This window comes from Tarenaya hassleriana, unplaced genomic scaffold (genome assembly GCF_000463585.1).
Source record: "Tarenaya hassleriana unplaced genomic scaffold, ASM46358v1 Cleome5, whole genome shotgun sequence".
Taxonomy (NCBI): Eukaryota; Viridiplantae; Streptophyta; class Magnoliopsida; order Brassicales; family Cleomaceae; genus Tarenaya; species Tarenaya hassleriana.
In genome coordinates this window covers 3593899-3609305 of record NW_010967707.1, presented here as the reverse complement: position 1 = coordinate 3609305, position 15407 = coordinate 3593899, and the positions used below count along the sequence as shown (strand labels likewise).

At 40.3% G+C, this 15407-nt stretch overlaps 4 protein-coding genes and 2 long non-coding RNA genes across 7 annotated transcripts; 5 read left to right on the top strand and 1 right to left on the bottom strand.

The window, feature by feature from the left end:
• The first annotated feature begins 59 nt into the window (after positions 1-59).
• On the top strand, positions 60-1303 carry LOC104827433 (structure-specific endonuclease subunit slx1-like). The gene is made up of 3 exons (XM_010560606.1): positions 60-370; positions 838-944; positions 1116-1303. Exons 1-3 carry the CDS (start codon positions 132-134, stop codon positions 1301-1303), a joined length of 534 nt encoding a protein of 177 aa, XP_010558908.1. The 5' UTR covers positions 60-131.
• Positions 1297-2312, top strand: LOC104827432 (pheophytinase, chloroplastic-like). The gene is made up of 3 exons (XM_010560605.2): positions 1297-1536; positions 1641-1797; positions 1943-2312. The coding sequence occupies exons 1-3, from the start codon at positions 1490-1492 to the stop codon at positions 2198-2200; spliced, it is 462 nt and encodes a 153-aa protein (XP_010558907.2). The 5' UTR covers positions 1297-1489; the 3' UTR covers positions 2201-2312.
• Positions 2313-2659: 347 nt separating this feature from the next.
• On the top strand, positions 2660-6680 carry LOC104826705 (structure-specific endonuclease subunit slx1-like). 2 transcript variants are annotated; one of them, XM_010559528.1, is made up of 4 exons: positions 2660-2970; positions 3438-3544; positions 3716-3880; positions 6481-6680. In XM_010559528.1, the coding sequence occupies exons 1-4, from the start codon at positions 2732-2734 to the stop codon at positions 6507-6509; spliced, it is 540 nt and encodes a 179-aa protein (XP_010557830.1). In that variant the 5' UTR covers positions 2660-2731; the 3' UTR covers positions 6510-6680. The 2 variants fall into 2 exon arrangements, with proteins under 2 accessions (XP_010557830.1, XP_010557828.1); XM_010559526.1 differs by lacking the exons at positions 2660-2970; positions 3438-3544; positions 3716-3880 and adding exons at positions 5265-5570; positions 6038-6144 and having other exon boundaries at positions 6316-6680.
• Positions 3898-4912, top strand: LOC109117201 (pheophytinase, chloroplastic-like). The gene is made up of 3 exons (XM_019204025.1): positions 3898-4136; positions 4241-4397; positions 4543-4912. Exons 1-3 carry the CDS (start codon positions 4090-4092, stop codon positions 4798-4800), a joined length of 462 nt encoding a protein of 153 aa, XP_019059570.1. The 5' UTR covers positions 3898-4089; the 3' UTR covers positions 4801-4912.
• Positions 6681-11677: 4997 nt separating the features above from the next.
• On the top strand, positions 11678-12978 carry LOC104826701. Its single transcript, XR_773835.2, has 2 exons — positions 11678-12126; positions 12414-12978. It is a non-coding gene; the product is annotated as an uncharacterized LOC104826701 (long non-coding RNA).
• Positions 12979-13557: 579 nt separating this feature from the next.
• Positions 13558-14507, bottom strand: LOC104826699. Its single transcript, XR_773834.2, has 2 exons — positions 14059-14507; positions 13558-13771 (listed from the first exon to the last, which is right to left on the bottom strand). It is a non-coding gene; the product is annotated as an uncharacterized LOC104826699 (long non-coding RNA).
• Between the last annotated feature and the right edge of the window lie 900 nt (positions 14508-15407).

Below are 15407 nucleotides of genomic sequence, written 5' to 3'. Positions count from 1 at the left end.
TATTTAACGATTATTATTTTCGGATCGTCTAACATTTCGTATATTTATGTATATTGCTCGAGTTCTTTTGTAGTGGAAAAGATCGTGTTGTTTTCCCCCCTCGACTTCCATCTCGGTGTCGGAATAATGAGATGATGAGGTCTATATCCAGAACGTTTCCGTCGGTGAAGCTCCGCAATCCCAACCCTAACCCACAAAAATTCCCCAAATCCCAGGATTTGCCGACCCAAATCTCGTCATCTTCCTCTTCGCCGAGGAGCCCAAATTCGAAATCCGCAATAAAGTCAAGATCTTGGTGTGTTTATCTGATTCTGTCTACGAACAAACCCATCAAAACTTATGTCGGCGTCACAACCGATTTCTCTCGCCGGTTCGTCATGTTTTCATGCTCTCCGATCGTTAATAACGATAGATTTCGGTAGTTTGTGAGGTTGTATGATCTGGGTTCGGATCAATTTCTGAAATTTTTCGCTACATATCCGGGGTTAGATATATGTATGTGTTGATTTGTTGATGCTGAAAGTAATTTTTCATAGAGCTTTCTTTTCTGTTTCTCTCTGTTGAAATTCCCACGTGGGCCTGAGCTCTGGATGACTGATTCCGTGGAATCAGTCCCTTGATGTCCTTAATGGAAGTTTAGGGTTTGAACAGAACATAAGTTAGTTTCGTGTTAGAACAACCTTAATCATCGAACCGAAGTTATTCTTTCATTGATGTTGAGATCTCTGAGCTCTCCAACGAGAATTGAAGAACTGGGATTTTCGCTATCGTGGTTTTGGAGGTGAAATATGGCATCATTCATAGATTGGATATCTAAAGCGAGTGTTCTTTGTGCAGATTGAAGCAGCACAATGGCGAAATCAGAGGCGGTGCAAAAGCTTCATGTGCAGGAAGACCCTGGCTTTGTGCCTGCATTGTCCATGGTTTCAATGGCCAAAGCGAAGGTGGGTTGATCGTGAAATATCGTCTTTCTTCTTCCATCAATATTAATCCCACTCGCAGTTGATCATTCTTGAACCGAAAACACAACAAATGAATGACTTCTCTTTGCATTTGGAATCTGAATATAATCATATATGCAATATGGCTATCGCTTCCATGATATTTCATTTCAGCTTCTTCCTTTGAATCAAATTGGAAGAGCATCTCAAGAAAGTTGCCTCGGAAACAGAAGAACAGGGACACGTTGGAGCAGAGCGATGATGGTTCACATGCCTTGCTACAGCACCGGAAAACAGCCCTGGATAAAGCCATGGAAGCATTACAATGGCAGCACTTAGTTTCAGATGGGGACTGTCATTAGTTTGATGATGGTTTTACTCTCATTTCCCTGCTGGATTTCAGGTGGCAGAAGATAAGTGATCCCAAAAGCATAGCGGAAATACTCAGACAGGTTTATGCTGACCATTCTACGGATGTTGATAAAGTGTTCTCTCATATAGTTGAGATCACTCGCCATCCCGCTGCTGCTGCCTCGCTTGCTTCCATTATGTGTGCTCCTGCCGGACAGCTTTCTTTCGCCGATGCTTTATCTATGTAAGAAGAAAAGGCTCAATCCCTCCTGTCTCGTTCTTCTCTCTGCAAAATCGTTCTTGCCGTTTTTTACTGAAGAAACGCTTGTTTGATTGTTGTCTCAAAAGGTGTAAAAAAAACAAAGTTCCCATCTGTCTCATGTATGGAAGAGAAGATCCGTGGGTGAAACCGATATGGGGACTAAGGATAAAGTGGCAAATACCCAACGCTCCTTACTATGTGATCAGCCCCGCCGGTCACTGCCCTCACGACGAAGTCCCTGAGGTACGAGAATATAACTTCGAGCTTTTACTACATGAACTTTTGCTGGTTCTGCATTGTCATATGGGATGAGCACGAGACTGTTTTTCGATTTTTGGGTATTTATAGTCATCTGAAAAACTTATCCTTTGTATTGGATTTCGAGCAGGTCGTAAACTATCTGCTTCGCGGGTGGATCCAGCACCTGGAATCGGGTGGTTCTTCGTCGCTACCGCATCTGGAAGACGAAGATTCTGAATCAAGCATTGCCCGAGAACTCGAATTTCCTAGAGACGGTTCCAAGAAATCGGTGAATCTACGGTTGTACGGATCTAAGTATTCGCTATGGAGACAGGTTGGTTCGTACTTGAGATCCAATTTGAGTTTGGTGCTAAAGAAGTCTGCCCAGGACAAAAGCACATGTTAACTGTTGTCCGAAACCAACAAAGTTAGATGTAAATTATCTTGTATATTCAAAATGCCTTATTCTTCGTGTAAGTTTATATAAAGCATTGTATTATTCTTTTACCACTTTTTCACGTCAAGCGTACCATTCTGCATCTCATAATTATAACAAAAATAATAATTTTACAAAATTAAATTCAGTAGAAGAAAAAAAAAAGTGTAGAAGAGGGGATATTACAATTCTCCTAAAAATAAAATGAATCTAATTACACACAATAACTTCTCGATAGGATTTTGGTACGGGATACATATAATAAAATTATGAAAGGATCACAATTAAAAATATTAACATCTTTTAAAAAAATCGTAACTTTTTTTTGCATTTAAAATATCGTAATTAAAATGTCTAAAATGTAGAATGATATTTAACGATTATTATTTTCGGATCGTCTAACATTTCGTATATTTATGTATATTGCTCGAGTTCTTTTGTAGTGGAAAAGATCGTGTTGTTTTCCCCCCTCGACTTCCATCTCGGTGTCGGAATAATGAGATGATGAGGTCTATATCCAGAACGTTTCCGTCGGTGAAGCTCCGCAATCCCAACCCTAACCCACAAAAATTCCCCAAATCCCAGGATTTGCCGACCCAAATCTCGTCATCTTCCTCTTCGCCGAGGAGCCCAAATTCGAAATCCGCAATAAAGTCAAGATCTTGGTGTGTTTATCTGATTCTGTCTACGAACAAACCCATCAAAACTTATGTCGGCGTCACAACCGATTTCTCTCGCCGGTTCGTCATGTTTTCATGCTCTCCGATCGTTAATAACGATAGATTTCGGTAGTTTGTGAGGTTGTATGATCTGGGTTCGGATCAATTTCTGAAATTTTTCGCTACATATCCGGGGTTAGATATATGTATGTGTTGATTTGTTGATGCTGAAAGTAATTTTTCATAGAGCTTTCTTTTCTGTTTCTCTCTGTTGAAATTCCCACGTGGGCCTGAGCTCTGGATGACTGATTCCGTGGAATCAGTCCCTTGATGTCCTTAATGGAAGTTTAGGGTTTGAACAGAACATAAGTTAGTTTCGTGTTAGAACAACCTTAATCATCGAACCGAAGTTATTCTTTCATTGATGTTGAGATCTCTGAGCTCTCCAACGAGAATTGAAGAACTGGGATTTTCGCTATCGTGGTTTTGGAGGTGAAATATGGCATCATTCATAGATTGGATATCTAAAGCGAGTGTTCTTTGTGCAGATTGAAGCAGCACAATGGCGAAATCAGAGGCGGTGCAAAAGCTTCATGTGCAGGAAGACCCTGGCTTTGTGCCTGCATTGTCCATGGTTTCAATGGCCAAAGCGAAGGTGGGTTGATCGTGAAATATCGTCTTTCTTCTTCCATCAATATTAATCCCACTCGCAGTTGATCATTCTTGAACCGAAAACACAACAAATGAATGACTTCTCTTTGCATTTGGAATCTGAATATAATCATATATGCAATATGGCTATCGCTTCCATGATATTTCATTTCAGCTTCTTCCTTTGAATCAAATTGGAAGAGCATCTCAAGAAAGTTGCCTCGGAAACAGAAGAACAGGGACACGTTGGAGCAGAGCGATGATGGTTCACATGCCTTGCTACAGCACCGGAAAACAGCCCTGGATAAAGCCATGGAAGCATTACAATGGCAGCACTTAGTTTCAGATGGGGACTGTCATTAGTTTGATGATGGTTTTACTCTCATTTCCCTGCTGGATTTCAGGTGGCAGAAGATAAGTGATCCCAAAAGCATAGCGGAAATACTCAGACAGGTTTATGCTGACCATTCTACGGATGTTGATAAAGTGTTCTCTCATATAGTTGAGATCACTCGCCATCCCGCTGCTGCTGCCTCGCTTGCTTCCATTATGTGTGCTCCTGCCGGACAGCTTTCTTTCGCCGATGCTTTATCTATGTAAGAAGAAAAGGCTCAATCCCTCCTGTCTCGTTCTTCTCTCTGCAAAATCGTTCTTGCCGTTTTTTACTGAAGAAACGCTTGTTTGATTGTTGTCTCAAAAGGTGTAAAAAAAACAAAGTTCCCATCTGTCTCATGTATGGAAGAGAAGATCCGTGGGTGAAACCGATATGGGGACTAAGGATAAAGTGGCAAATACCCAACGCTCCTTACTATGTGATCAGCCCCGCCGGTCACTGCCCTCACGACGAAGTCCCTGAGGTACGAGAATATAACTTCGAGCTTTTACTACATGAACTTTTGCTGGTTCTGCATTGTCATATGGGATGAGCACGAGACTGTTTTTCGATTTTTGGGTATTTATAGTCATCTGAAAAACTTATCCTTTGTATTGGATTTCGAGCAGGTCGTAAACTATCTGCTTCGCGGGTGGATCCAGCACCTGGAATCGGGTGGTTCTTCGTCGCTACCGCATCTGGAAGACGAAGATTCTGAATCAAGCATTGCCCGAGAACTCGAATTTCCTAGAGACGGTTCCAAGAAATCGGTGAATCTACGGTTGTACGGATCTAAGTATTCGCTATGGAGACAGGTTGGTTCGTACTTGAGATCCAATTTGAGTTTGGTGCTAAAGAAGTCTGCCCAGGACAAAAGCACATGTTAACTGTTGTCCGAAACCAACAAAGTTAGATGTAAATTATCTTGTATATTCAAAATGCCTTATTCTTCGTGTAAGTTTATATAAAGCATTGTATTATTCTTTTACCACTTTTTCACGTCAAGCGTACCATTCTGCATCTCATAATTATAACAAAAATAATAATTTTACAAAATTAAATTCAGTAGAAGAAAAAAAAAAGTGTAGAAGAGGGGATATTACAATTCTCCTAAAAATAAAATGAATCTAATTACACACAATAACTTCTCGATAGGATTTTGGTACGGGATACATATAATAAAATTATGAAAGGATCACAATTAAAAATATTAACATCTTTTAAAAAAATCGTAACTTTTTTTTGCATTTAAAATATCGTAATTAAAATGTCTAAAATGTAGAATGATATTTAACGATTATTATTTTCGGATCGTCTAACATTTCGTATATTTATGTATATTGCTCGAGTTCTTTTGTAGTGGAAAAGATCGTGTTGTTTTCCCCCCTCGACTTCCATCTCGGTGTCGGAATAATGAGATGATGAGGTCTATATCCAGAACGTTTCCGTCGGTGAAGCTCCGCAATCCCAACCCTAACCCACAAAAATTCCCCAAATCCCAGGATTTGCCGACCCAAATCTCGTCATCTTCCTCTTCGCCGAGGAGCCCAAATTCGAAATCCGCAATAAAGTCAAGATCTTGGTGTGTTTATCTGATTCTGTCTACGAACAAACCCATCAAAACTTATGTCGGCGTCACAACCGATTTCTCTCGCCGGTTCGTCATGTTTTCATGCTCTCCGATCGTTAATAACGATAGATTTCGGTAGTTTGTGAGGTTGTATGATCTGGGTTCGGATCAATTTCTGAAATTTTTCGCTACATATCCGGGGTTAGATATATGTATGTGTTGATTTGTTGATGCTGAAAGTAATTTTTCATAGAGCTTTCTTTTCTGTTTCTCTCTGTTGAAATTCCCACGTGGGCCTGAGCTCTGGATGACTGATTCCGTGGAATCAGTCCCTTGATGTCCTTAATGGAAGTTTAGGGTTTGAACAGAACATAAGTTAGTTTCGTGTTAGAACAACCTTAATCATCGAACCGAAGTTATTCTTTCATTGATGTTGAGATCTCTGAGCTCTCCAACGAGAATTGAAGAACTGGGATTTTCGCTATCGTGGTTTTGGAGGTGAAATATGGCATCATTCATAGATTGGATATCTAAAGCGAGTGTTCTTTGTGCAGATTGAAGCAGCACAATGGCGAAATCAGAGGCGGTGCAAAAGCTTCATGTGCAGGAAGACCCTGGCTTTGTGCCTGCATTGTCCATGGTTTCAATGGCCAAAGCGAAGGTGGGTTGATCGTGAAATATCGTCTTTCTTCTTCCATCAATATTAATCCCACTCGCAGTTGATCATTCTTGAACCGAAAACACAACAAATGAATGACTTCTCTTTGCATTTGGAATCTGAATATAATCATATATGCAATATGGCTATCGCTTCCATGATATTTCATTTCAGCTTCTTCCTTTGAATCAAATTGGAAGAGCATCTCAAGAAAGTTGCCTCGGAAACAGAAGAACAGGGACACGTTGGAGCAGAGCGATGATGGTTCACATGCCTTGCTACAGCACCGGAAAACAGCCCTGGATAAAGCCATGGAAGCATTACAATGGCAGCACTTAGAAATCGACTGGAAACCGATCCCAAGGTAACAGCTTCAAGCCTTCAACTAACTGAATCGGTTTACAGAACCTACATTGTGCTTAAGCGTACAAACAAAAAGTGTATATATATTCTTTACACAATACCATTCATATGTATCCTGGTTTTATCATGGAGACAGTTCTTTAACACATGAAAGCGGTCTCGGGTTTTCGTTTCTTGTTTTTCCGTATCAACTTCACAGAGAGATACGATATGACTGCACCGCATATGAGTGTTAACCTTTCGATTGTTCCATCCCTTTGAGAGATAAGTTCCACCAGCCATGTGCGCATCCCAACAGATTTGGTACCAACAGATCTCATGAACTAATCAGATCTCTCGCCCCCCTTTTACTTTGAATCATATGGGCATAATCGATCAAATTGAACATGTAAGATTACGTCCCTGGATGTTAGTGTCGAAAAAGTCCAAATCTGTTACCCGTCCGAATCCATCCGTAAAATTTACGGGTTCGGACTTAAAAGCTCGAAAAGAGGAAGAACCATTGCAGTAGAAAACGCGGGGGTTTTAACAATCTCCCACAATTGTTCGATGTGTCCATATTGAGGAAGAAACACACGGGTAAATCGTGGCAAAAGGGTTTTGAAGGTTGAGGAGAAAAAGCCAAAGAATGTCTGTCTCCATCGGCCGACGATGAGGCTTAAAGCAAAGCAAGAAAAACACGCCAAGCAACCAGTTCTTGTCTTTACCTTTGGATTTTTTCTTGATTCTCCCAAATACACAAGGTTGAATGGAAAACCCATCTGATGATACGTCTCGCTTCTGCGATCTAAAAGATTATTTTTTTCCTCGATTGATCGATTGACTGGAGATCTTCAGCTCCTGGGTTCCCTTCTTTTGGTGGGAATCTGATAGGAAGATTTGCTTAGAAGGTGAGTAGGTCTGTTCTCTGATGTTTAAAGCGTCTGTTTGGTTGCCGAGAAACTCCTGGAAAATAAAAGGGAGCCGGTAATTTTGCTTTAGTTTCAATTAATCATGTTCATGCTCACTATTTGTTTGCCAAATTGCTGAAAACTTTGAATTTCGCTTGATCATATTTGGGTAAATTGTCTCTGCGATCTTCTAGCGGACTCAAGTTTATACGTTCCAGATAGTCCTGCCCCTTCGAAACATGAATTCCTTCTGAAACGATATGCCCTTTTTACTTGTTCATTTACAGGAACTTGTGATGGAAATTGTCTCACAGAACACACCACTGCGGATTCATGTGGTGAGCCCTAGTTCCAGATCAGTCAAGAGAAGTGTAGATTCATCTAGGAACGTCAAAGTTTTGTGCTTAAATGGTAGGAAGGGAATTGGACCACCGAAATTCTCTTCACTGAATGATCATAGGAAAGGATCTAGATATTCGAAATCATCGTACGAAGTGGCTAGAAGATCCATTTTTGTGGTTAGAAATGGAATCTCTGAAGGGTATGTTATCGATGGGGATGAAGATGTTGGAACTATAACAAGCAGACGGGAATCTGCCTCGAAGATTTCGATTCCAGGTTTGCCCGATGAATCCAAGGGTGAACATGGAGCTTCCATCAGTAGCTTTTACTGGGAGTGGAGGCCTAAGCTCACAGTTCATTACGAGAAATCTGGCTGCGAAAACGTGAATTCTCCCGCAGTTCATGAACCGATGTATGTCTCTAAGGAAAGCCTAGACCCCCCATTACTGCTGAATATTATCAGAAACTCAAATTGCAAAAGAGAAATAATTAATCAACGATTGACACAGAGATGTGACGAACACTCCAATTCTTCACGCAGTTAGTCAAAATATACCGTACAATGTCTATATTCGCGAAACTTACAAGATATTCAAGCTTTGCAGAATTTGATGTGTGATAGAGCGAGGTTACCTGAGAAACCAGGCAGATTTCTCATTGTGACAAGGCAGAGACGAGAAGAGACGGAGGAGCTCCGCCGTGATCAGCAACTTCTCCTCATTGATGGCGGATTCCTCGATGTCCCTGAAGTGAACAGTTAAGATCTGTGTGATGTCAATCGAATCAACGCCGATTGAGACACCGAACCCACCTGAAGCCAATAGAAAAAATCCAAAAAACCAAGAAAAGAAAATTCAGAGGCTACACTAAACCGTGACTAGCAATCAAAGAAAAAACATAAACCGGAAAACGTTACAGAGCTTTCAAAGAAAAACAGGAAAGATGCAGCCTTTTCTACAAAATCGAACGTTCCACGCGTGGAATCAACAAGAAGCATGCAAATGTAGAAAAACTAGGGTTTCTGGCATTGGGTTCACTGGGTGGGTAAACGTAGAAATCAGAAGGGAGAAACAGAAACTAAGAAATGAGGAACAGATTCGCAAGAAACTCCAAGAACTGGAAAAGATAGCGAAGAAGAAAATCGCCATCGAGAGAGAGAGAGAGGAAAGACGAATAGGAAGGAGAGTAATGACAAATGAGAGTGTCAGACCCTCTTATTTAAGGGTCGGCATTTCCACAAAACAGGAAAATTTCAGTGTAAGCGTAAGGGCATTTCCGGTATTCCGTTTTAACCCAGTTTTTCCCAACGGTCAGAAATTAGGCCCATTTGAATTCAAAAACTGGCCCGATTACATGATTTACATCAGAGTACTCGAGACAAGACGAAAAAGAAATTCTTCCAAAAATTCAATTAATAGACGATGAATAAAGCCCAAGACGAGAAGGCCCAAAACCAAACAAAAGAAGTTTAAACGAGAAGGCCCACAACAAAGCAAAGCAAAAAAGAAATTTTTAGTAATCGAGACAAGAAAATCATTCAGATTTCACAGTAATACAATGAACTCAAAATTCCCCCAACGATGACCATTTTGCATTCTGAAAACAAATTAAGATCACAAACAAATCCAGAAGAACAAAATTTGAGTGAGTTCACGGGTTTTAACAATCTCCCACAATTGTTCGATGTGTCCATATTGAGGAAGAAACACACGGGTAAATCGTGGCAAAAGGGTTTTGAAGGTTGAGGAGAAAAAGCCAAAGAATGTCTGTCTCCATCGGCCGACGATGAGGCTTAAAGCAAAGCAAGAAAAACACGCCAAGCAACCAGTTCTTGTCTTTACCTTTGGATTTTTTCTTGATTCTCCCAAATACACAAGGTTGAATGGAAAACCCATCTGATGATACGTCTCGCTTCTGCGATCTAAAAGATTATTTTTTTCCTCGATTGATCGATTGACTGGAGATCTTCAGCTCCTGGGTTCCCTTCTTTTGGTGGGAATCTGATAGGAAGATTTGCTTAGAAGGTGAGTAGGTCTGTTCTCTGATGTTTAAAGCGTCTGTTTGGTTGCCGAGAAACTCCTGGAAAATAAAAGGGAGCCGGTAATTTTGCTTTAGTTTCAATTAATCATGTTCATGCTCACTATTTGTTTGCCAAATTGCTGAAAACTTTGAATTTCGCTTGATCATATTTGGGTAAATTGTCTCTGCGATCTTCTAGCGGACTCAAGTTTATACGTTCCAGATAGTCCTGCCCCTTCGAAACATGAATTCCTTCTGAAACGATATGCCCTTTTTACTTGTTCATTTACAGGAACTTGTGATGGAAATTGTCTCACAGAACACACCACTGCGGATTCATGTGGTGAGCCCTAGTTCCAGATCAGTCAAGAGAAGTGTAGATTCATCTAGGAACGTCAAAGTTTTGTGCTTAAATGGTAGGAAGGGAATTGGACCACCGAAATTCTCTTCACTGAATGATCATAGGAAAGGATCTAGATATTCGAAATCATCGTACGAAGTGGCTAGAAGATCCATTTTTGTGGTTAGAAATGGAATCTCTGAAGGGTATGTTATCGATGGGGATGAAGATGTTGGAACTATAACAAGCAGACGGGAATCTGCCTCGAAGATTTCGATTCCAGGTTTGCCCGATGAATCCAAGGGTGAACATGGAGCTTCCATCAGTAGCTTTTACTGGGAGTGGAGGCCTAAGCTCACAGTTCATTACGAGAAATCTGGCTGCGAAAACGTGAATTCTCCCGCAGTTCATGAACCGATGTATGTCTCTAAGGAAAGCCTAGACCCCCCATTACTGCTGAATATTATCAGAAACTCAAATTGCAAAAGAGAAATAATTAATCAACGATTGACACAGAGATGTGACGAACACTCCAATTCTTCACGCAGTTAGTCAAAATATACCGTACAATGTCTATATTCGCGAAACTTACAAGATATTCAAGCTTTGCAGAATTTGATGTGTGATAGAGCGAGGTTACCTGAGAAACCAGGCAGATTTCTCATTGTGACAAGGCAGAGACGAGAAGAGACGGAGGAGCTCCGCCGTGATCAGCAACTTCTCCTCATTGATGGCGGATTCCTCGATGTCCCTGAAGTGAACAGTTAAGATCTGTGTGATGTCAATCGAATCAACGCCGATTGAGACACCGAACCCACCTGAAGCCAATAGAAAAAATCCAAAAAACCAAGAAAAGAAAATTCAGAGGCTACACTAAACCGTGACTAGCAATCAAAGAAAAAACATAAACCGGAAAACGTTACAGAGCTTTCAAAGAAAAACAGGAAAGATGCAGCCTTTTCTACAAAATCGAACGTTCCACGCGTGGAATCAACAAGAAGCATGCAAATGTAGAAAAACTAGGGTTTCTGGCATTGGGTTCACTGGGTGGGTAAACGTAGAAATCAGAAGGGAGAAACAGAAACTAAGAAATGAGGAACAGATTCGCAAGAAACTCCAAGAACTGGAAAAGATAGCGAAGAAGAAAATCGCCATCGAGAGAGAGAGAGAGGAAAGACGAATAGGAAGGAGAGTAATGACAAATGAGAGTGTCAGACCCTCTTATTTAAGGGTCGGCATTTCCACAAAACAGGAAAATTTCAGTGTAAGCGTAAGGGCATTTCCGGTATTCCGTTTTAACCCAGTTTTTCCCAACGGTCAGAAATTAGGCCCATTTGAATTCAAAAACTGGCCCGATTACATGATTTACATCAGAGTACTCGAGACAAGACGAAAAAGAAATTCTTCCAAAAATTCAATTAATAGACGATGAATAAAGCCCAAGACGAGAAGGCCCAAAACCAAACAAAAGAAGTTTAAACGAGAAGGCCCACAACAAAGCAAAGCAAAAAAGAAATTTTTAGTAATCGAGACAAGAAAATCATTCAGATTTCACAGTAATACAATGAACTCAAAATTCCCCCAACGATGACCATTTTGCATTCTGAAAACAAATTAAGATCACAAACAAATCCAGAAGAACAAAATTTGAGTGAGTTCACGGGTTTTAACAATCTCCCACAATTGTTCGATGTGTCCATATTGAGGAAGAAACACACGGGTAAATCGTGGCAAAAGGGTTTTGAAGGTTGAGGAGAAAAAGCCAAAGAATGTCTGTCTCCATCGGCCGACGATGAGGCTTAAAGCAAAGCAAGAAAAACACGCCAAGCAACCAGTTCTTGTCTTTACCTTTGGATTTTTTCTTGATTCTCCCAAATACACAAGGTTGAATGGAAAACCCATCTGATGATACGTCTCGCTTCTGCGATCTAAAAGATTATTTTTTTCCTCGATTGATCGATTGACTGGAGATCTTCAGCTCCTGGGTTCCCTTCTTTTGGTGGGAATCTGATAGGAAGATTTGCTTAGAAGGTGAGTAGGTCTGTTCTCTGATGTTTAAAGCGTCTGTTTGGTTGCCGAGAAACTCCTGGAAAATAAAAGGGAGCCGGTAATTTTGCTTTAGTTTCAATTAATCATGTTCATGCTCACTATTTGTTTGCCAAATTGCTGAAAACTTTGAATTTCGCTTGATCATATTTGGGTAAATTGTCTCTGCGATCTTCTAGCGGACTCAAGTTTATACGTTCCAGATAGTCCTGCCCCTTCGAAACATGAATTCCTTCTGAAACGATATGCCCTTTTTACTTGTTCATTTACAGGAACTTGTGATGGAAATTGTCTCACAGAACACACCACTGCGGATTCATGTGGTGAGCCCTAGTTCCAGATCAGTCAAGAGAAGTGTAGATTCATCTAGGAACGTCAAAGTTTTGTGCTTAAATGGTAGGAAGGGAATTGGACCACCGAAATTCTCTTCACTGAATGATCATAGGAAAGGATCTAGATATTCGAAATCATCGTACGAAGTGGCTAGAAGATCCATTTTTGTGGTTAGAAATGGAATCTCTGAAGGGTATGTTATCGATGGGGATGAAGATGTTGGAACTATAACAAGCAGACGGGAATCTGCCTCGAAGATTTCGATTCCAGGTTTGCCCGATGAATCCAAGGGTGAACATGGAGCTTCCATCAGTAGCTTTTACTGGGAGTGGAGGCCTAAGCTCACAGTTCATTACGAGAAATCTGGCTGCGAAAACGTGAATTCTCCCGCAGTAATACATATTTCCCCTGTAAAAACCACGTGATAATTTTAGATAAGGAAGAAAATGAGTTATGTAAAATCGCCACACCAATTTCCAATTTTAAATATTCTTTTAATTACCACTTTCCATGTTGGGATGAATTAAAACATATTGACAATCATCATCCCATGTCTTGAGTTGCTTAATACCGAATTCAGACATACGATGTATAAAAAGAAGCAGGGAAGAGCACTTACAAATTCCTCTTTCGACTTCTATCAATGCAAATATAACATACCAAAATAACAAAATCACAACAGGGGATGAAGATGTTGGAACTATAACAAGCAGACGGGAATCTGCCTCGAAGATTTCGATTCCAGGTTTGCCCGATGAATCCAAGGGTGAACATGGAGCTTCCATCAGTAGCTTTTACTGGGAGTGGAGGCCTAAGCTCACAGTTCATTACGAGAAATCTGGCTGCGAAAACGTGAATTCTCCCGCAGTAATACATATTTCCCCTGTAAAAACCACGTGATAATTTTAGATAAGGAAGAAAATGAGTTATGTAAAATCGCCACACCCTTGGATTCATCGGGCAAACCTGGAATCGAAATCTTCGAGGCAGATTCCCGTCTGCTTGTTATAGTTCCAACATCTTCATCCCCATCGATAACATACCCTTCAGAGATTCCATTTCTAACCACAAAAATGGATCTTCTAGCCACTTCGTACGATGATTTCGAATATCTAGATCCTTTCCTATGATCATTCAGTGAAGAGAATTTCGGTGGTCCAATTCCCTTCCTACCATTTAAGCACAAAACTTTGACGTTCCTAGATGAATCTACACTTCTCTTGACTGATCTGGAACTAGGGCTCACCACATGAATCCGCAGTGGTGTGTTCTGTGAGACAATTTCCATCACAAGTTCCTGTAAATGAACAAGTAAAAAGGGCATATCGTTTCAGAAGGAATTCATGTTTCGAAGGGGCAGGACTATCTGGAACGTATAAACTTGAGTCCGCTAGAAGATCGCAGAGACAATTTACCCAAATATGATCAAGCGAAATTCAAAGTTTTCAGCAATTTGGCAAACAAATAGTGAGCATGAACATGATTAATTGAAACTAAAGCAAAATTACCGGCTCCCTTTTATTTTCCAGGAGTTTCTCGGCAACCAAACAGACGCTTTAAACATCAGAGAACAGACCTACTCACCTTCTAAGCAAATCTTCCTATCAGATTCCCACCAAAAGAAGGGAACCCAGGAGCTGAAGATCTCCAGTCAATCGATCAATCGAGGAAAAAAATAATCTTTTAGATCGCAGAAGCGAGACGTATCATCAGATGGGTTTTCCATTCAACCTTGTGTATTTGGGAGAATCAAGAAAAAATCCAAAGGTAAAGACAAGAACTGGTTGCTTGGCGTGTTTTTCTTGCTTTGCTTTAAGCCTCATCGTCGGCCGATGGAGACAGACATTCTTTGGCTTTTTCTCCTCAACCTTCAAAACCCTTTTGCCACGATTTACCCGTGTGTTTCTTCCTCAATATGGACACATCGAACAATTGTGGGAGATTGTTAAAACCCGTGAACTCACTCAAATTTTGTTCTTCTGGATTTGTTTGTGATCTTAATTTGTTTTCAGAATGCAAAATGGTCATCGTTGGGGGAATTTTGAGTTCATTGTATTACTGTGAAATCTGAATGATTTTCTTGTCTCGATTACTAAAAATTTCTTTTTTGCTTTGCTTTGTTGTGGGCCTTCTCGTTTAAACTTCTTTTGTTTGGTTTTGGGCCTTCTCGTCTTGGGCTTTATTCATCGTCTATTAATTGAATTTTTGGAAGAATTTCTTTTTCGTCTTGTCTCGAGTACTCTGATGTAAATTGTTTAGTCATTATTCGCAATAGAAAACAGACCATCTCATTTGCGAATGCATACTTTTGCATTATGTTTCGGGACATTTAAAAGATAGCGTTCTCATTCCAAGGTCTGTTCAGCCAACATATCATTCCCGATAGAACAGACCCTGTATTTGAATCTCATTTGAGATTACATGTTTCACTTTATGTTTCGAGACATGTAACAGATAGCGTTCCAATTCCAGGGTCTATTTAGCCATTATTTCAATGAAATAGACTCTGTACTTACAACTCATTTGATAATACAGCCTTTTCATTATGTTTCGGGACATATCACAGATAGCATTCCCATTCGAGGGTTTGTTTAGTCATTATTCGCAATAGAAAACAGACCATCTCATTTGCGAATGCATACTTTTGCATTATGTTTCGGGACATTTAACAGATAGCGTTCCCATTCCAAGGTCTGTTCAATGCAAGGCCTGTTTAGACATCGTATCATTCCCGTTAGAACAGAACCTGTATTTGCATCTGATAGGAGATTATAGGCTTTTCATTATGTTTCGAGACATGTAACAGATAGCGTTCCCATTCCAGGGTCTATTTAGCCATTATTTCAATAGAATAGACCCTGTACTTGCAACTCATTTGATAATACTGATTTTTCATTGTGTTTCGGGACATGTAACAGATAGCGTTCCCATTC